Source organism: Erinaceus europaeus, chromosome 2 (genome assembly GCF_950295315.1).
Source record: "Erinaceus europaeus chromosome 2, mEriEur2.1, whole genome shotgun sequence".
Classification (NCBI taxonomy): domain Eukaryota; kingdom Metazoa; phylum Chordata; class Mammalia; order Eulipotyphla; family Erinaceidae; genus Erinaceus; species Erinaceus europaeus.
This window is the reverse complement of record NC_080163.1, coordinates 40200775-40222390: the sequence shown is the minus strand read 5'-3', so window position 1 is coordinate 40222390 and position 21616 is coordinate 40200775. Positions and strand designations below refer to the sequence as shown.

General features: G+C 47.9%; 1 protein-coding gene across 1 annotated transcript in view; it reads left to right on the top strand.

Moving 5' to 3' along the window:
• The window catches only part of TRPC7 (transient receptor potential cation channel subfamily C member 7), an 88786-nt gene extending 74231 nt beyond the window's left edge, over positions 1–14555 (top strand). Inside the window, exons 7-8 of the mRNA XM_007533014.2 lie at positions 10967–11042; positions 13713–14555. Coding sequence (XP_007533076.2) covers positions 10967–11042; positions 13713–13882 — 246 coding nt within the window. The 3' untranslated portion in view covers positions 13883–14555. The remainder of the gene's footprint in view (positions 1–10966; positions 11043–13712) is intronic.
• Positions 14556–21616: the final 7061 nt, after the last annotated feature.

Sequence of the window (21616 nt, the reverse complement as noted above, 5' to 3'; positions counted from 1 at the left end):
CCAGTAAAGTGCACATAGTACTAAGCATAAGGACCCATGCAAGAATATAGGTTCGAGCCCCAGCTCCTGACCTGCAGTGGGGACACTTAACAAATGGCGAAGCAGGTCTGTGGGTGTCTGTCTTTCTCTCTCTCTTTCTCTCCTCTCTCAATTTCTCTTTGTCCTATCCAATTAAAAAAAGGGGGGGAAATGGCTGCCAGGAGCAATGGATTTATAGTTTAGGCACTGAGTTCCAGCTATAACCCTGGGAAAGAAAGAGAGAGAGAGAGAGGGAGAGAGAGAGAGAGAGAGAGAGAGAGAGAGAGATGGGTCACCAGTGCATCCTTCCATCATCTGCAACACTCCTGTGTCCATGGTGCTCCCATGTGGTGCTATGATTGCAACCCAGGGTCCCATTCTCGGCAAGGTACCACCTCTACTGGGAGAGCTCCCTCAAGGCCCCTTTGCTGGTGTTTTCTCCCCAGATGAAAATACAAAGCTGCCCAGAGAGTTACCTTCAGCAGAGATGTTGTGTGCCTCCTGCCCCCACTCCAGAGGGTGCAGTTACAGACTTAGCATCTCCCAGGCACAGGTCTCTAACTGAATCTGTTACCAGATGTCCAAAGCCAGCCATGTAGTCCAGAGGCGTAAAGATTCCAATTCAGGGGCAGCTCAGTCCTCCAAGTCCCTCCAGTTGATCAGATGTCTCCAGATTGACAGCAAATGCCATACCTCAACCTGCACAGAACTGGGGCTGCCCAGTTTGATCTGCTTTGAGGACAAATCCTTTGGTCAGGGGAAGGATTTTTTTATTTATCAGCTCAATGAAGAGAAATATAGATGATCTGTGTTACAGGAAAAACTAGAAAATCCTAATGGGCTTTTCAGGGGACAGATCTCTCCCACGGGTCTGAAGGAGAATCAGCCACTGAGATAGAGGTAGTCTGGTTATGTCGTGCTTGTGCTATGCTCAGAATGAATCCTTTTTCAAGGAGGCGGTTTTCAAAAGCCTCCTTCCATCAGGCCCCAGCTGAATCCCCACTGGCTGCCTGCTGTGATTACAGGGATTGGTGGGTTTGCAGCCTCGGGCTGTGGATGACCTTAGGATGCCTGCAGGTCTTCTATTCTCAGCATCCACTGAGCACAGCCTGGGGCTACTTACTCAAACAGTTGTCACTGGAAAGAAGAAAGGCAAACCTGCAACCTAGGGACAGTGCTGAGGGAGAGCAAACAGGAGCAGGGCAGACTTTGGCATCCTGGACTTAGCTAGTCCTGCTGGGGGGCATTCAGGGTGCCCTCCTAGTCACAATCTATTCAGTCATGGGGAGAGAACACAAAAAGCACAAAGGACCACTGGTAGTAGGTCAGACACTCTCTGGGGTGGAGGGTGTTCAAGAGACAGAATCTTTCTCCCCTTTACCAGATGAGAGAAGCCAGGCCAGTGGTGAGGTCCCACAGCAGGCTGAACTCTAACTACATTACACGGTGGGCACGAGCCTTGACCCATCAGGCCTCCCTCCCAGGCCATGTCTGACAGCCACTCTGCAGTGAGTGATCCCTCTCTGCAAGGCAGAGGGAGGGGAGGAGGCACATTTGCCACCCAAAGGCAGCAGACAGGGAAGCAGAGTGAAGGATGAGCCTAGAAGTGAACAGTGGGCATCTGTGTTCCTTCCTCCTGGTATTGCTTTTCTCCCAAAACAGCTTCCAAAACATGCTGGGACAGGGCTAAGAGACAGCATAATAGCTATGCAAAAAAACTTCAGCGCCCAAGCCAGGATCAATCTTTTTTTTTTTTTTCTTTTTTATTTAAGAAAGGATTAATTAACAAAACCATAGGGTAGGAGGGGTACAATTCCACACAATTCCCACCACCCAATCTCCATATCCTACCCCCTCTCCTGATAACTTTCCCATTCTCTATCCCTCTGGGTCATTGTGGGTTGCAGAAGGTAGAAGGTCTAGCTTCTGTAATTGCTTCCCCGCTGAACATGGGCGTTGACTGGTCGGTCCATACCATCCAGACTTCCATACTGGGAAGTCTGCCTCTCTCTTTCCCTTCTTCTTCTAGCGTTTGCCCTCTCTTTCCCTAGTAGGGTGGGTCTCTGGGGAAGCAGAGCTACAGGACACATTGGTGGGGTCTTCAGTCTAGGGAAGCCTGGCTGGCATCCTGATGACATCTGGAACCTGGTGACTGAAAAGAGAGTTAACATACGAAGCCAAACAAATTGTTGAGCAATCATGGACCCAAAGCTTGGAATAGTGGAGAGGAAGTGTTAGGGGGATACTCACTGCAAACTCTAGTGTACTTCTGCTTTCAGGTATATATTTTGCAGTAGTTTACAGATACATGTGAACATATGCTCTCTCTCACAGAAACTGGTGTATATCTAGGTTTTGGGACTTTGTTAGAAAGTGAACCACCTGAGATGGAATTAGAGTATACTATGAAAGGAAAGGTCTCACCTGAGTAATGAAGCTGAAGGGTTGTCATTCCACACATGAAGTCTCTGGACACAGTCTGAAGTGAAGCATGTTGAGGTGGCAATCGTTGTGTTGGTTAGGTTGTGATCGGCAGATGCAATATTATTTGATATGGATTGGGAGAGGCATATGGGGAAGTGGGCCCTATCCAATGGTTCCAGGACTGGGGGAAGTAGAGGTTCTATAGTGGAGATGTGAGGTTCCTGCTGTCTTAGGGTTCAAAAAGACAATCGATAGTTAATGTTATCATCACATTATTTGGTAATTGGGTTAACTTTGAAAAGTCCTTCTGTTAGGGTTTGCTGTACAGTACCCAGTATCTTGTATATAGCTGTGCTATTGGTTGCTTCTGATCTACTTGGTCTAGGCTTTTGAGAGAGTCTGCATATCAATTACACAGCCTATATATTGAAAAGATTCATTTTTTGTTTTGAAAAACTTCGAAACATACAATTAATTTTCCCCCTCTCGTATTAATTAACTAGTGATTTATATGACTACATTTTACTAGGAGTGTACATAAACACCATTCCCACCACCAAAAGACTGTGTCCCATCCCTCCCACCCACTCCCACCCCCCACTGGCCCAGGAAGCTACATGTCTACCCCTCACCACAGGGTTTTTACTTTGGTGCCCTACCTACAATTTGGTCAGGTCCTGCTCTTAGTTTCCGTTTCAGATCTTCTTACTCAACTTCTGTTGATGAGTGGGATTATCCCATACTCATCTTTATCTTTCTGACTTAGCTCACTTAACATAATTCCTTCTAGCTCTGGCCAAGATGGGTCAGAGAAGGTGGGTTTATTGTTCTTGATAGCTGCATAGTATTTCATTGTGTATATATACCACAGCTTTCTCAGCCACTCATCTGGTGTTGGGCACCTGGGTTGCTTCCAGGTTTTAGCTATTATGAATTGTGCTGCTATGAACATAGGAGTACACACCTCTTTTTGGTTGGGTGTTATGGAGTCCTTGGGGTATAACCCCAGGAGAGGAATTACTGGATCATATGGAAGGTCCATGTCTAGCCTTCTGAGAGTTTTCCAGACTGCTCTCCACAGAGGCTGGACCAATTTACATTGCCACCAGCAATGTAAAAGGGTTCCTCTGTCCCCACAACCTCTCCAGCATTTGTTGCTGCTGTCCTTCTTACAGGAGTGAGGTGGTATCTTAGTGTTGTCTTAATTTGCATTTCTCTGACAATCAGTAACCTAGAGCAGTTTTTCATATGTTTGTTAGCCTTTTGGATCTACTCTGTAGTGAATGTTTTGTTCATATCCTCTGCCCATTTTTAGATGGGGTCATTTGCTTTTTTGGTGTTAAGTTTGCTGAGCTCTTTATATATTTTGGTGATTAGTTTCTTGTCTGATGTATGGCATGTGAAGATCTTCTCCCATTCTGTGAGGGGTCTCTTTGTTTGTTTAATAGTTTCTTTGGATGTGCAGAAGCTTTTCAATTTGATGTAGTCCCATTGGTTTGTTTCTGCTTTAGTCTTCCTTGCAATTGAGTTTGATTCATCAAAGATGTCCTTGAGGTGTAGGTGGGAAAGTGTTTTACCAATATTTTCCTCTAAGTATTTGATTGTTTCTGGTCTGACATCTAGGTCTTTGATCCATTTGGAGTTGATTTTTGTTTCTGGTGAAATAAAGTGGTTCAATTTCATTCTTCTGCATGTTACAACCCAGTTTTCCCAGCACCATTTATTGAAGAGAGCCTCCTTGTTCCATTTAATCCTTTGGGCCCCCTTATCAAAGATTATATGTCCCCAGGATCAATCTTTAGAACCACCAGGAACCAGAGCTGAGCAGTGCTCTGTTGAGACAGAGACAGAGACAGACAAACCCCCTAGTCCTTACCCCTTGGCTACACCCAGAACCCCTATCCAACTCACCAAGTTTACAGCCTGTCAGCCTTTCATGCTGTGGAGCTTGGAAGAAACTGTTTCATTCTCAGTAAGACAAAGAACTCATCTTTGTCATCACTGGAGCCCATTAGCCATTGAGTTTGTTGCCTTTGTGCCTCTTCTGTAGGTCTGCTTGATTGTTCAGAGTGTGTGTTAGTTATTTATTTGAAGCCTATTGATCTGTTGTCAGGGGGAAAATTTTCTTAAGATCAGAGGCTTACACTTCTGGAGGATGGGATGGCTCTTCTTCACAGAACTGGCTCTTTGCTTTTGTAATGCTTTCTTCTCTCCACCCCCACCTCACCCCCACCCCCTGTCTGGGTTCTGTGGACTTAAGGCAAAAGGCAAAACAATGAAGCAAGCTCCTACCACCCCCACTCCCCACCCCCCCCACTGGGGAAATGGCCAAAGTGTCCCTCCCACCAATGCTGCCCAGAGCCCTGTGCTGACCCAGGGTCTCAGTTTGCTGAAGTGTGTCTGAAAACCAAAGGCTCTGAGAGGTTCCTTTCCTTCATGTACAAAGCAGACATCTCTTCCCAGAAGAACACAAAATCCAGGCACCCACCATCATTCTAATAAACCACAGGGATTAGGAAGATAGCCCAGTGGTTTATATAACAAATGTTCATGCCTGAGACTCAGAGGTCCCAGATTCAATCCCCAGTGCTGAGTACTGAATCAAAAAGCTGAGTAGTGCTCTGGCATATATATTATAAGCTCTCATGATTATGGATGAGGTCTCTTCTCCAACCCCAGTGGATCATCCCCTTTCACCTTCCAGATGATCTTTTGATCTCTGCAGAAATCAGTCAATAAGCTAGACTATGTGGCTTCTCTTCTGGTGTCTTGTTCACCCAGTCTAGTCGATGCAACATTCTCTTCCAAATGTTCCTCAATTCCCATTTTACTAGGTAGCAACACTCCTTCTCAGAGGATCCTACATTACTTGCCATCTCCAATGCACTGTGTACTGTGCATGTCCTCTTGCTTGGCTATGCCTTTAGCTGCCCCACTGCACAGGGCAAGAATTGTCTCTTCCATAGGAAGGCAGTGAATTTTCCATAGCCCAGTTGTCCCCTTAGTATCCGGGCCAGTGGAGATGGCTCAGCCTTCTTTCCCATATGTAGGTTTGAATGCCAAGACCAGCCTTACCCACTGTGCGTTGCTGTAAGTTCTACTGCCAGAATCAAAAAGGACTTTTCTCCAGCACTTGCTGAAAGACTGAGAGTGAGGTGAGCAGAGCTGCTACCAGCAGAGGCACTGAACCTGGGGGAAAGCTTCTTTTCTCCATGAAGTGAAGCAACAGCAAGGAGACCTCTCAAGCTCATCGTCACACAGGAGCACGTTTTTCTCCCACACACAGAGAAGACAGGGAAGTTTTTTTGTCCATCTGTTCTGGAAATAGATGTCCTCTGTAACATCCATATGTTAAATTACACTGTTTTGGTAATGCAGTGATGAGAAATGAGTCCAGGATCTCCTGCATTTACAGTGCTGCTGAGTAGTCCCCCTGGCTCAGTCTCTTCACTCTGTATCGAGAGAAGAGGCCAGGAGAGACACCAACGCACAACTCCAATGTCCCTATAATTCCTTTGGTGCTGTCCGTGTTGCTCCCATGTGGTGCCAGGATCAAACCCAGAGCCTCAGGCACAGCAGGGCATGTGTTCTTCTAAGTAAGTTACCTCCAGCAGAACATTAAGGCATTCTCTAATCATTTTAGACATTCTAGGAGTGAGACTTCCATTGTGTTCCTCAAGAAGATAACACAACTAATGTGCACATAGGAGAGGGGGAGCTAGGTCACCCTCAAGACACAGTCTCTAAGCACCTGGCAAGTAGCTCTCACTTCAGGTGCCTGTCACTCCTGGGAGGGACCTGGGGATGTGGAAGGTTCAAAGTCCCTGCACACTTGAGTGTGCATCTGTGTGAAGTCTTTACATTCCTAATGCTTGTTGAGAGGCTACAAAGCAAACCTTTGTGACCCTGCACTCTGAGCAGAGTTCTGCAGAGGCCCACACTCAAGTCAGACTCACTGTTCCAGACTGAGAGTCCATGCCAGCACCATGCTGTGCTAATGTCACCTCCCTCCCACTGCTCCCTCACCTCTAACACAGCAGGTTAACACAGCCATCCAACTTCTGAAATCTAGCTGAGGCTCTTTCCTGCATAAAAGACTGCTTTTTTTTTTTTCCTTCAGGGTTATTGCTGGGGCTCGGTGCCTGCACCACGAATGCACTGCTCCTGGAGGATATTTTTTCCCTTTTGTTGCCATTGTTGTTTTATCATTGTGGTTATTATTATTGTTATTGTTGTTGTTGGATAGGACAGAGAGAAATGGAGAGAGGAGGGGAAGACAGAGAGGAGAGAAAGATAGACACCTCTGCCGATTGGCTTCACCGACTGTGAAGCGACCTCCCTGCAGGTGGGGAACTAGGAACTCAAACTAGGATCCTTGTGCCAGTCCTTGTACTTCATGCCATGTGCACTTAACCCACTCTATTACCGCCGGACCCCCTGACTGTATGCTTTCTTAAGGAATAATTTGGTATCTGGAAGTGACCCCATCTCCCTTCAGCTAGTGGGAGCCAGTATTCTGCTCCTCATTCCCTATACTGTGTTGCACTTAAGCGTTTCCTGCTGTCTGGATGAAAAACCACCTTTGGTTTTCCATTGTGGTTAAAGCCCAGAGCTGTCACTTCCTGACTATGTGGCCTTGGAGAAGTCACTTTGGTCTCTGAGTATCATTTGTAAATGGAGACACCTCACTAAAAAACACTGGATTTGGGGGAGGATTCAATAAGGTCATTTGGTCCAGAAAGCTAACGTTAACTCCTGGTGCATAGGAAGTATGCAACACATTTGTCTCTTGGCTTTTTGTTCACCTGTGTCCCTTCCTCCCAGTATGGAAGGAGATTTATGATCAAGACCTCACTTACTCAAAATGAAAGGAACTTGGGGAGCACTATTTTTTTAAATCCATTTTACATCCATTTTAAAGCATGAGCTCAGGCCAGGTACATAGCTGAGTGGTAGAGCACAGGACTTGCATTGTGAGGTTCCAGGTTTAAGGCAGAGCTCTGATCTCTCTCTCATCCTCTCTCTCTCTCTCTCTTTCTCTGTATGTGTTCTTTCTCACACACATCTTCTCTCTCTCTCTCTTTCTCTCTATCTCTCTCTCCCCGTGTGTGTGTGTGTGTGTGTGTGTGTGTGTGTATGTGTGAGAGAGAGATGGATATAAAAGAAATCTTTGAAAATGTATATCATTTTAGGAAAGGGGGGTGATGCTCAATGACCAAGACCCTGCCTTACATGTATGAGGCCTGGCTTCAGTTCCTGGAGCCCACCCCCCACCCAAATTGCAGTTTCATTGTGTTGCAATAAAGCAGTGTGCACAGGTGTGCACAGTGTGCACTTGCACCCCCAAATTGCAGTTTCATTGTGTTGCAATAAAGCAGTGTGCACAGGTGATCAGCAGCACTTGATTGCTGTGCAGCTGTGAGCAGAGTCTGTCCCACACCAGAGCCAGGGGGACACATCTTCACTTTAAAGTTTACAGCACACATAAAGGGTCTTTAAAGTGGATCTAAATGTTGCAGAACCCTTCATTTTGAGGTTTTCCTTGAAAAGACAATACACATTTAACTAGATCCCTTTGACCTACCAACCTGAGAGCTCATAGTAGAAGGTTCCCTCTAAATTTTTTATTCAGTAAGAATGGTAAGACACTTGAACAAACTGGAGACATACTTTCCCCAGGAGGACCAATTCAGGACACAGTTTTGTTTTTCTGATACTCAAAGTGAAAAGGACAGTATCAAGTTGCATAGAAAGGTATCTATAGATGGTCCCTAACTCATGATGGTTTCACTTGGGACTTTTCCACTATACAGGGACACAAAAATGATATATATTCTGTAGAAACCATTCAAATTAAGTTTTCTCTTTCTGTGTCTGCTCTTTCCCTGGGTAAGTGATCTGTGATCAAATGTCTTCTTGTGATGCTGGGCAATGAGTGGTTCTCCTGATGGCAAATAATCCTTACTCTTGTTTTTTTGTTTTGCTTTAAAATGTATCTATCCATTAATAAAAGAGAGGGAGAGAGAGAACCAGAGTATCTCTCTGACACATGCAATGCCAAGAATCAAGAGTTCAGGAATTTCTGCTTCAGGGTCCAACATTTTACCCACTCTCTCCCCTCCTGGCCTGACTTTTCACTCTTTCTGTCTTCACCAAATTACAGGAGAACTCAGCACTTTGTTATAAAATAGATTGTGTTAAGTGTATTAAGGGAAACATTCTGAACACATTTAAGGTAGACTAGGTATATCAAATGTATTTGTTAAAGTTTTTTGTTTGTTTATTTATTACCACCAGGGTTGTTGCTGAGACCTGGTGCCTGCATGACTAATCTACCACTCCCAGTGGTTATTTTTTTCCTTTTTAAATCTTTTCTTTTTAAAATTTTATAGGACAGAGAGAAGTTAAGGAGGGAGGTGGAGATAAAAAGGGAGAGAAAAGTGGTCGGGGAGGGCAGGCGGTAGCACAGCAGGTTAAGCACATATGGCGCAAAGCATAAGGACTGACGTAAGGATCCCAGTTCGAGTCCCTGGCTCCCCACCTGCAGGGAGGTCACTTCACAAGCAGTAAAGCAGGTCTGTAGGTGTCTATCTTTCTCTCCCCCCTCTGTCTTCCCCTCCGCTCTCCATTTTTCTCTTTCCTATCCAACAACAACAGCAATAACAACAACAATGATAAACAACAAGGGCAACAAAATGGGAAAAATGGCCTCCAGGAGCAGTGTATTTGTAGTGCAGGCACTGAGCCCCAGCAATAACCATGGAGGCAAAAAAAAAAAAAAAGTGGTCCAGGAGGTGGCACAGCAGATAAAGCATTGGATTCTCAACCATGAGGTCTTGAGTTCAATCCCTGGAAGGACGTGTACCAGAATGATGTCTGGTTTTCCCTCTCACTCTCTCTCTCTTTATCTCTCTCTCCTCCTATCTTTCTCATAAATAAATAAATAAATTCTTAAAAAGAAAAAAATGTGGGGGGGAGGATACACCTATAGCCCTGCTTCACCACTTGTGAATTACCCCCACACACACACAGGTAGGAACTGAGGTTTGAACCCAGTCCTTGCACTTGGAAAGGAATGTGCTTAACCAGATGCACCACTGACCTATCCCTGGTTATATGCATTTTTTACTTCAAAATATCTTCAGCTTACAAAAGGATATGGCCCCTTCTTTAAGTCAGAGAAATATTGTAGTAACTGAGGCAAGTTCCTTTTTTGATAAGAAGAGCCAGTAAGGAAGAAGTTAGCTTTGCAATGCAGCCTCTCTGGGAAGGAGCAGCATGAGAAACTTGCCCATTGTCAGTCAGGTGGAATCAAGTCACAGCTCAAATCCCAGAGCTAGAGGACCTCCAGCCTAGAGGCTGTGGAGGGTCCACGCCGGCCTGAGAGAGCAGCTCACAGCACCAGCATGGCCTCTGTCCAGTGTCATCAGATGGTGTCTAGGAGTCACTGGGCAGACTGGCAGAGGCACCCAGCAGTTGGAGAGAACCATTAGGTGTTGATGCGTTCCTCCAGCTCTCTGTAGCCCCAAAGTTCAAATGGCCTTTACTTGCTAGAAGGGTTCCTTCAGCTCTACAGTCAGAGGGGATTTAGACATCTCAGAGCCAAACCAGGGACAGAATTTGGTTCCCTTCTGCCTCTCATCCTCAGCCTGAGCAGGCAAGCAGGTCACTGGCAGGGGGTGGGGAGCTGGGCATCGTTTCTGCTGTCACAATGCTCAGCTCCTAGAAGATTCAGAAGTCTCAGCTTCCAGTATATTTTTAAATCCTGTGATATTTGCAGGAACCCTGGAAAGACTCACTGGCAAAATCCAAAGTTCATCTCCTGCAGCCTTCCCTACACTTGCCTCTATTCTGGGTGTCTCTTTAAAGTGTCTGCTCTGAAAGTGCAAAAGAGTCCAGTGTCTGCATGACAAACAGAGCTGCAGGCATAACCCTTCCCTCCAGCACAGCTGGGGGGGGGGGGTACGTTTCTGAGGATTTTCGTGATGTCTTGGCAGAACCTCCTTACCCGGTGGTTGTTATCTGTTTCTGCCTGTGGTTGTAATTTCCCAGGGTCCAGTAGACTTGTTCTGCAAGCTTCCTCTCAGGCACAGAACCTTAAAGGGCAGCTCTGGCCTATCATGATTCAGCACACCCCACCTCCCTTTATCACATCGGCTGCTGAAATGGGAGAAGGTGTTTCAGAATCAGAGTCCTGAGAAGACAGAGATGGCCGAGGGCCCAGGGCAGGCCAGAATGGCCAGACAGGGGGCCCTCATACAGCTCCGGGAGTTTCCAATGATTCTCCTTGCCTCAGCCTCCTGTCACTGAGTGTCCAGTTCTTCCCTCCCAGATCCAGGTGACACAAAGCAGTTGGCCCAGGCTACCTAGCAGGCATGACACCCCCACCCCATCCCAAGAAAGGGATGAGACACCCTCTGCACAGGGCTGTGCATGCACCCACGGCACTACACACACCCCCACATGTACCCTTGAACACTCCAGGCCAGGCTGCTCTGATCCCTTCCCTGTGTTCGCATTTCAGAAAATCATGAAGCGGCTCATAAAAAGATACGTCCTGAAGGCCCAGGTGGACAGAGAGAATGATGAAGTCAATGAAGGTAAGTGACTGGATCCACTCTGTGAAGCCAATTACCCCCTGAGGCTGCCCTCAACATCAGGAGGTCATAGTCTCCCGGGGTTAAAATCAAGGTGCTACCTCTGTAGGCAGAGTCGAGACCCGCTGCTCTCTGCCAGAGGGCAGAGGGCAGAGGGCAAGGCCTTTCCATGTGACTGTGGGGGTGGGGGGTGGGCTGGCCCCATGCTGGTGATGGGCTGAGGCCACTTTCCTTCCATCCTAGAAATCACTCCAAGGTTCAATCCCCCTGCACCACCATAAACCAGAGCCAATCAGCAAAAAAAAAAAAGCAAAAGCAAGAAACACCATGGACTCGCAGCAAGGCTGCGCAAGCATCCGGCTTAAGTTCATACCACGAGGCCATAGCCCACGGCCAGGTGCTCAGGGGCCATCAGCTACCTGCAAGATGCGCTTTCTCTCTTTTTTTTTCTCCCAAATCTCTTCATCCCAGAAGCAGGGAATCCTATTCCCTGACCTCTAGCCACCTCTCCCACTTTTAAAAAATATTTTATTTATTTATTTTCCCTTTTGTTGCCCTTTTTTTTTTTTATCATTGTTGTGGTTATTGTTGTTGTTATTGATGTCCTTGTTGCTGGATAGGACAGAGAGAAATGGAGAGAGGAGGAGAAGACAGAGAGGGAGAGAGAAAGACAGACACCTACAGACCTGCTTCGCTGCTTGTGAAGCATCCCCCCTACAGGTGGGGAGCCGGGGCCTCAAGCCAGGATCCTTGCACTTTGCGCCACATGCACTTAACCCACTGTGCTACCGCCCAACCCCCTACTTCTCCCACTTTTATGGACTGTGATAAGATTGGAGGATTCATATCAATCTCCCTCCTTGAGGACAACAGCTGATTAGCAAGTTAAGTCCATGTATAGCTCCTCCCCCTTCTGCCTGGGATCACAGCCATGTCCACAGTGGGCACACTGGATTCCAATGTAATCATTATTTCGTCTACACAGCAATGGCTGCCCAGAGCCAGCCTTATGTCCCTTGAGTTCAGGAGGACCCCCAACCCCTCAGCCATGGGAGCACATGACCCTACACCTTGCCATTCTAGTCCTGTCTCTCAGATTCTGACACCCAACCATGTTTCTCCAAGTTTCTCAGCTGTCACTTTGTCAAAACTGTACCCACCTGACCTAAGGGATCAACATGGCGTAGGGGTTGGGGCTGGGACTGTGAGGCTTGGTCCTTCCTGATGGACACCCTATGCTGGTGTTTGCAGACGAGGCTGTTGTCACTGCATGAACCACTCTCCCATCTATTTTAAGTAGTTACTCTTAAGCGAAAAACAAATTACCTTACACCAGCTAATTAATCTTCATGAAACATCTAGGACAAAAATGTGCCACTAGGAAGCAGTCCTCCCCCCATGAAGGAAGGCACTAAATCCCCCACACACATACACATGTTTAGGCCACAGAAAGACCCTGGCTGTTGGGTGGTCTTCCGGGGCAGCCATGGGGCAGTTTGGAAGGAGCAATGAAACAGCTGACACAGTTCCTGGGCTGAGGGGCACCTCATCCAGTTCTGGGTCTCACACAGAAGACTGCCAGGGATCCGGGTAATCAGGGCGTCACTGGCCATAGAAAGTGGATCCCCACACACATTAGAATGCCCCACCCTACCCTACACACACAGACTGCAAAGAAAACAGGATGTTTGCATTAGTCAGTCCTGACCAAGTAAATGAGTAAAATTGGATCATGTCATGAGATGTGAGTATAGGCAGAGCAAGTCCAAAGGAACCCTGGAAATAGCATCAGATTTTCACTGTGAAATTGATTTATCACGTAGACCTCCTCTTTGAAGCAGTTTGTTTGCAGTATAGGTGTCCTGTCCCAAATTTTAGCACTGGTTATAATATTATGCTTTGAATATAGATTGGTTTCTCTTAAAAAGTTATTTATGTATTTATCAGAAAACCAACCAGAACATCACTCTGGCACATGTAATGCCAGGGATTGAACTTGAGACTTCTTGATGAGAGTCCAACACTTTATCTATTGTACCACCTCCTGGGCCTTATGTTCCATTTGTTTGTACTTTTTTTTTTTGAGGAAAACTTTTATTATTTTTCATATTTGATTTTTATTTGATGAGAGAGAGTGAGATACAGAGGAAAAGATGAAAGCACTGCTCAGCTTCGGCTTACAGTGGTATTGGAGATTGAATCTGGGGCCACAGAGCCTCAGGCATGAAGGCATTTTGCATAACCATTATGCTGTCTCCTCAGCCTTTGTATATATATATATATTTTTTTTTTTTTCTTTCACTGACCTATGGCGTTGCTGGGGACTGAACCTGGGAGCTCAGAGTCTTAGGCATAAAAGTCTTTTTGCCTACCCATTATGCTATCTCCCCAACCCATCTTGCTTTTAATGTGGTGCTGGAGACCAAAGCCAGGTTGCCACATATGTCAGGTATGTGTTTTACCACTAAGCCCCTACCTAAAAAACACTTTAACAGAGAGGCTGACCTGGACCAGAGAAGAGTTCCAATAGGTGGGCCTGTATGTGAGAGGCAGGGAGCGGGGTTTGTAGGTGTGCTAGTGTGCTGATGTGCTAGCCTCCCTCCGGGGAGAGGTGTCCCCCAAAAAGTATGTGGGGTGAGCCCCTCCTGACTGAAACCTCCTCTGCCCTTGCAGGTGAACTCAAGGAAATCAAGCAAGATATCTCCAGCCTGCGTTATGAGCTTCTTGAAGAGAAATCACAAGCAACAGGCGAGCTGGCAGACCTGATCCAACAGCTCAGTGAGAAGTTCGGAAAGAACCTGAACAAAGACCACCTGCGGGTGAACAAGGGCAAAGACATTTAGCTGCCTACAAGGGCATCTGTGACTTCTACCAGCATTCCCAGGCCAGGGGATTTTGCTGCTGCCCTGGTGGGGAAAGGTGTAGGGCCCCCCCCCCTCTGGGACAGGATGGTGACCTGCTGGCTGGCACAGTCCAGGGCAGCCCTGCTGCTGTCACCTGCGGCCCAGTGACCAGCCCAGCCCAAGAATGGCTATAAATCTAGGCCCTTGGGTAAGAAATATGACCCCAGGGGCAGGGAGCAGAGATATGTGTGACACCTCCTATCTAGCCATGCTGGCCTATATCTCAGTGGCAGCACACGAAGAGGCCATCCGGATGCCCACACGTCCACACAGGGGCAGTGGCCCCAGCTGTGTCCTAGGAAGATACACCACCTCACCCCCTGTGCCCCTCCTTGCCCCTCCCTGCACCCCCACTCACATCCAAACAGAACCGGGAGGTGACCTGTGATCTACTCTTAAGTGCCAGATGAGAACACAGATAGCCTAATAGCAACATAGTTCTATTTGTTTATACAAAAAGAAAATGTTTAAAAATCCTAAACAACAAAAAAACAAACTGTACTGTAGGTAGCACTGTTTAGAGAAAAACAAAATGATGTATTTTTACCTTTACTATCTTGTATTTACTATTTTTACCTAAAATGGAAAAAAAAAATAAACTTACCTCATCATAGCCTGGGGAGTATCTGTGGATGGGCTGTACCTTGTCTGGGTGCAGGAACACTGGCAGAGGCTGGGGGGTGGGAGGATGAAGAGTGGGGCTTGGCCTGGGGAGCCCCAGGGTCTGGGATAGGAATGGGTTGCATCCCCAAGCTGTGCCTGCTCTCCTCAGGCCTAGTGACTCTACCACACCAGAGACCAGCCAGAGACAGAAGGAGCAAAGGAAACAGGAAGGAGTATGGGAACCCCATCCCACCGGCCTCCAGCATTTGAGGAGGATCAACTCTTTCTCTCCTCTTTACCAGAGCACTGCTCAGCTCTGGATTATGGTGGTGCAGGGGATTGAACCTGGGACTTTGGAGCCTCAGACATGAGTCTCTTTACATAACCACTACACTATCTACTCCTGCCCTTCTCAACTCTCTTTAGAGGGGTCTAGGTGTGAGTGTAGATAATGGCCACCAGAGGGCGCCCTAGCCCCGAGCAAGACCCATTCTGATCAGATTGGGGAAGGTGCCATTGGATTCCTCAAGAGCCAGTTTACCCCAAGGAAGCACAGACAGAATGTGAGCAGGAGCTGTCCTGAGGGGTCTACACGCAGCAGCTCTCTCAGCCCGTTCAGCACCCCTTGGAGAGTCTGCCACAAATCTAGACGTCTTGAAAACACTCTGGAAGGGGTATGTGACAACATGAGTGTATGTGTGAGTGTCTAAATGTATGTGTGAGTGACTGAGTGAGTAATATCCATCTGAGGAGGCTGTGTTCCATGACATACTTTACAAACACAAGGTTTGAAAAAGTTACTTATTATTCATTTAGTAATGGTTTACAAGATTATAAGATTACAGAGGCTGGGTGGTAGCACAGTGGGTTAAACACACATAATGCAAAGCACAAGGACGGGCACAAGGATCTTGGTTTGAGCTCCAGCTCCCCACCTGTATGGGCATCGCTTCCCAAGCGGTGAAGCAGGTCAGCAGGTGCCTATCTTCCCCCCCCCCCTCTGTCTTTCCTTCCTCTCTCAATTTCTCTCTGTCCTATCCAAAAACAACGAAAATGGAAAAAAGTGGCCTCCAGGAGCAGTGGATTTGTAGTGCAGACATGGAGTCCCAGTGACAGCCCTGGAGGCAAAACAAACAAAAAAACAAGATTATAAGATTACAAGGTTTATAGTTCTACACCAAATCCACCATCAAAGTTCTGTGCCCCCACCCTCCCAATGATAATCACTATCATTCTCACAAAGTCTTAGAGACAATTTATTTATTTCTGGCTTCCCCCACACACACAAGTTCATGTGCTTGAGTTCTCTAGATTCCATATAGGAATGAAACCATCTGTCTTTCATCTTTCATGTCTTCTTTCACTAAGCACGATCATCTCCAGTTCCATCCATTTTGTCTCAAAGGTTGTGCCATCATTTTTTTTTTCTTGCAGAATAGTATTTCCTGGAATATATATCTCATAACCTCTTGAGCCAGCCACCTGTTGATGGGCATTTAGGTGCCTCCACTCTTTAGTTATCGTAACAACACAGCTCTGAACATAGGTGTGCATATTGTCCCTTCACGTTAGTGTTTTCACGTCCTCTGCCTTAGAGTGGTATTTCTGGATCAGAAGGTACTTGCTGTTTTCAGTTGTTCAAGGACTCTCCATACTGTTTCCCAAAGGGGCTGCTTCAGTTTGCTTTCCCACGGGCAACAGATCATCAGGGTTGCTTTCTCTCCACATCCTCACCAACACTTCCTGTCTTATGAACACACTTTACTTCTGCTCTATTCTGAGACAAAAGCAGATCTAGTGGGTGGTGAGCAGAGAGAAGAAGGTGCCCCTTTCGTCGAGGGGTTGAAATGGGAGGGTGGAGGACAACCCAGAGAGCTGTGACTTGCACCAGCCCAACACTGAGTCATAAGGGTTGCCATAGGCAGACACCAACCCATTCCAATGTCTGAGAAGAATTTGTTGAGTCCTAGGCAGCCAAGCTGGGCAGCTAAGACAGACAGACACCCTGAGGTGTGGCTCCACACCCACCCTGGCCTGGCCTAAACCACACCCAGGGCAGAGCTGCGTGGGCCACCCCAGCCTCCAGCACATGCCAGGAGCCTCCCAGATACAAACTCTAGTCCACTCATGAAGCTTCCCCCCTCTGCAGGTGAGGACTGGGCACTTGAACCTGGACTCCCTTGTGCAAGGTAACATGTGCATTCAACTGGGTGCATTACTACCCGAGCCCCCCGGGGGTGATTTTCAAAGTAGCTACAAGTCCAGAGGTGCCTGAGCTGCCTGCCTGCCTGTCTGTCCATGTGCTGCTGTGCTGCTGGGGAGAGAATGGTGGCACCTTCCCACAAACACATGTCCACAGCCCCCAAATCCTGCAGATGATGAATGAATTCATTCTGCAGATATTTACTGCCCCTCGCCAAGTGCTGAGGCTGACACACACATGCGCCCAGTGGGCGCCTTTCTAAGCTTGGGCTCTGGCTAAGAAAAGTGATATGCTTTGCAGGAGACGCTGTCGGTGTATCCAGGGGCAGACAACCAGCCCTCGTGCTAGATTTCTTCTTTGCACTGCCTCTCCTGTACCCATCAACACTCCCAGGATACAGTGAGTGATGTCCTGTCTTCATCCAGAGGCAGCTTTGTTTTCACACCACATGCCACTATTTTGTTGTCAAACTTGATTCTGAAATTTGCCTTTTAAGGCGATAAAAGAAACAAGTTCCATGTCATCATAGGGAAGGAAAGCTAGCCCCATCCACCAGACTCTGCAGGCTGCCTCTGAAGGTTATGGAGCCCAGGTGTATTCATGGCTGCCTTGCAGATGCAGGAAGAAGGGGCTCTTTTTTGTAGGAAGCTATGGGAGAGGCTCTGGGACCCAGGGCCAGGGAGCTGGAAGGCCTGGAGCCAGGGCAGAAGCTAAGAGATTTCTCACACATTCCCCCAACCCCAGACACTGGGTGAGCTCACCATGTTAGGAGCACAGCTCTTAAAGAATGTCACCAGACAGTGAGTGAGGAGTGGCATCTGGGAGAGGCTGGAGGACAGAATGGGTGGGCAGGGATGAAAAAGGGATGGGGTCCTCCTGAAAAGCCCAGAGACATGCTCCAAAACTCAGCACTACCCAAGGGCCCCATGAGCCCTTGCAGCACTCTCATTCCGTGCCCCCTCTGACGATCACAGTATGTGGAGGGGCCAGGACCAAGGCCTCATGCACCAGAGGTATATGCTCAAGCTCAGAGCCACCTCCCTGGCCCAGATTTCATTTTGTTTATTATGAGTTTGTAAGAGGGTGAGAGAGAGAGAGAGAGAGAGAGAGAGAGAGAAGAGAGAGAGAGAGAGGTGGGGAGGAGCGGGAGAGGGAGAGGGAGAAGGAGAGGGAGAGAGACCGAAACCAAAGCACCATTCCAACATCCATGGAGCTCTGTCTACCCAGTATTACCTTGGTTATGGCCGGGGCTTCACCATTCCAGGCTGATAGTTTATATATTCATTTTGAATAGAGACAAATATTGAGGGGGTGGGGGAGGGGGTAGAGAGAGAGACACCTACAGCCTTGCTTCACTGCTCATAAAGCTTTAACCTTGCAGGTGGGGGCTGGGAACTTGAACCCAGGTCCTTGCACTCCACAGCATGTCTGCGCTACCAAGTGTACCAACACTCAGTCCATAAATTATTATTTTTTCTTTTTTTAGATATTTTTTTAAAAATCATTATCTTTATTTATTGGATAGAGACCATCAGAAATCAAGAGGGGAGGGGGAAATAGAGAGGGGACTAGGTGGTGCAGCAGGTTAAGCACACATAGGATGAAGCACCAGGACCAGTGCAAGGATTCCCCTTTGAGCCCCTGGCTACCCACATGCAGAAAGGTCACTTAACAAGTGGTGAAGCAGGTCTGCAGGTGTCTATCTTTCTCTCTCCCTCTCTATCTTCTCCTCCTCTCTCAATTTCTCTCTGTCCTATCCAATAAAAAAAAAAAATGAAAGGAGGTCAGGGCGGTAGCGCAGTGGGTTAAGTGCACATGGAGCAAAGCCCAAGGACCGGCATAAGGATCCCGGTTCAAGCCCCCGGCTCCTCACCTGCAAGGGGGATTGCTTCACAAGTGGTAAGCCAGTCTGCAGGTATCTATCTTTCTTTCCCCATCTCTGTCTTCCCCTCCTCTCTGTCCTATCCAACAACAATGACATCAATAATAATAACAAGAACAATAATAGTAACAATAATAACCAGAACAAGGGCAACAAAAGGGAAAAAAATAGCTTCCAGGAGCAGTGGATTTGTGGTGCAGGCACTGAGCCCCAGCAATAATCCTGGAGGCGAAAAAAAAAAAAAAAAGAAAGTAAGAAAGAAAGAAATGGCCTCTAGGAGTAGTGGATTCATAGTGCCAGCACCAAACCCCAAAAGTAACCCTGGATGGAAAGAGAGAGAGAAGGAGAGAGAGAGAGACCTGCAGACTTGCTTCACCACTCATGAAGCTTTCACCCTGAAGGTGGGGACTGGGGGCTTCAACCTGGGCCCTTGTATACTATAATGTGTGCACTCAACCGGGTGCATCACCACCCACCCCCTTATTTTTTTCTTTTAGCTCTGGCTTATGATAGTGCTGGGGACTGAACTTGGGACCATGGAGCCTCAGGTATGAAAGTCTTTTAATAGCCATTAAGCTATTTCCCTTCCTCCTGACTTTTTCAGCTAAAAATAGAAAAAGACATCACAGCACCGAAGTTTCTTCCAGTGCAGTGGGGACTGGGCTCTAACCTGGGCCATAAGTATGGCAGACCAGGCACACTACCCAGGTGAGCTATCCAGCCAGCCCTGGAGCCATTTTATCTCATGCTCTCCTGCCGCTGGGCTGAAGGTAAGAACTTTAATTGGTGAGCCCCTCCACCACCATCTCCTCCATGTATGCAGTTAGTATCTGTCTCCACAGCCTGCAGAGACACTCCCTGAGGTCTCCCTGGCTCCCTGAGGACCTGGCTCAGACAGTGGCCCCACCCCCAAAAGTTAACTGGGCCTCAATTTCCTAAAATCCCTTCAGATGACACCAGTGGGCTCCGAAAATGGAGTGAGTTTGCCAGAATGGCCACCTCCTTATCCCTCCTCACCCCACCCCCGCAACCCCTCCACACACACACACACCCTTTCAGGTAAGCACAGGGAGGGGGCTCAGGGGCTGAGCTCTAAGCCTGGAAGGAGGCTCACTGCAGCTCACATACACCCCTGCTTCCCAAGAGCTGGTGCCCTGAGTCTGTAGGGAGCCTACCCCAGGTCTCCTGGAAGTCAAGGGTTTTAAGCATCAACTTCTCCAGGGACTTTGACACCTTCTGATGGCTCATAATAGCACTGGAAAATCCTAGTGACACTTCCCAGCCAAAAACCCCCAATTAGCTCCCGGCCTGTTCCTGCAGGACAGCTCACACACTTGAGAAAGCACAGCCACCTCCCCTGCCATCACTGCTCCCTCCTCCCTCAAAGACAAACACCCCTGGCCAGCCAGCCCTTCCTTAATTCAGAGTTCCTCCAGGAGGCCTCAGGGCTGCTGACCAGAGGGTTGTGGGGACACCCTGCCCTGCAAGGCATCCAACCAGGGCTCCCACCCCATTAGTTCTCCTTAATGATGTAAAGCCCAGAGGCTAGGAAGGGTTTGGATGAGCTGAGGCAGGAGGGATCCCCATCTGTTTGTCCCAATCTTCCCCTTTTCCCTGGAGGTACCCCAGGAGTGAGAAGGGCACACATCCATCAACTCAGGCAACTGCACCAGGCAGCCAGGGCTGCCCAGCCAGGCCTGGGGGACTTGCAGCCACATTCCAGACACCAAGACCCTGGATTCTTCCTGGATCATCCCTTACCCTAGCTCTCCTGTGTGTCCCCATGCAGGCCACTGCCCAGATGTCTGAGATGGGCCCTTTGCTTCAGGAAAGGACATTAGGAAAAGAAACAAGGGTGTCTCAGCTTGGGGACCCCACAGCCCCAGTTTTAAAGAAAGAAGAAGATGGGGGGAAGATTAGAAAAAGTGTTAGAGAAATGGGATTGGAGGAACACTGCCCACATGCACCCACATAGCTTCTCTCATACTGGGGGGGTTGTCAGGAAATTGTAAGGATGTGGTTGAGCTTGGCCAGGATTGAACCTGAGGGGTGCGTCTATCCTTGTTAGTCTCTCTCTCTCTACCGAGAGGTTGAGTAAGGAGGGACAGTAGTAACCGCAAAGGTGTGCCTCATCCTATGACTCCCTGCCTCACAAAGCACCCCACATTCCTGATACTATGGCCATTAGATAAAAAGAAAGGGGGAGATGTCGGCCATTAAGCCAGCCCCCTCCCCCATCCTGCGTTTCTGAAAGTGTGGCTTTTTACATAATCATTGTTTTGCCTGATCTATCTTCTTTCTACCTCGAGAGCTACCCTGCCTTCAGGGTAACATTAATCCCACCAGCTAAAACCTTCGCAACAGTTGCTAAGGAAGCTTCCACCTTCCCAGCATGCTTCTGCCTTTCTCCACCCTCTTTCCTAGCCATTTCTGTTTACAACTTGCCACTTCCAGTTTTATCCTATAAAAGCCATTTCTGTTTCTGTTTTCTCTCTCTTCCTTGTCCCAACCTAGAGGAGGTGAGGTGTGCAGACCAGGAGGCGGATGCCAGCCATCGCTGCTGGCTCCATGTGGCTTAACCTACTGCACTCACGCCTGACTCTGGGACTCCTGCAAGAATAAAGATTTGTATTGCTACCACCACGAGCTTGGTTCCTGGATCATCTCTCCCACCCAAGACACAAGCCCACCAGGGGATTGATATGAGGGGGAGTCTAGGTAGCTGGGAGGGTCAAACTCAAGGAACCCTGTGGAGGGGACTGGATCCCCATAGAAAAAGGGAGCCCACAGCCTTTGCCAGTCTCCCCTCTATGTGCACCTAGAGGTGCCTTTCCAAACAGTGGCTCCTCCTCCAACCCAGGGAGGCTGGAGCTTGAGGGTGAGGGAGGAAGGAGGTTCTCCTGAGAGTCAGTTTATCATGGGCAGAGCTCATGTGCCCAGAGTACTGAGTAAAATATTAGCTGACACAAGATGTCTTGACAGGGAC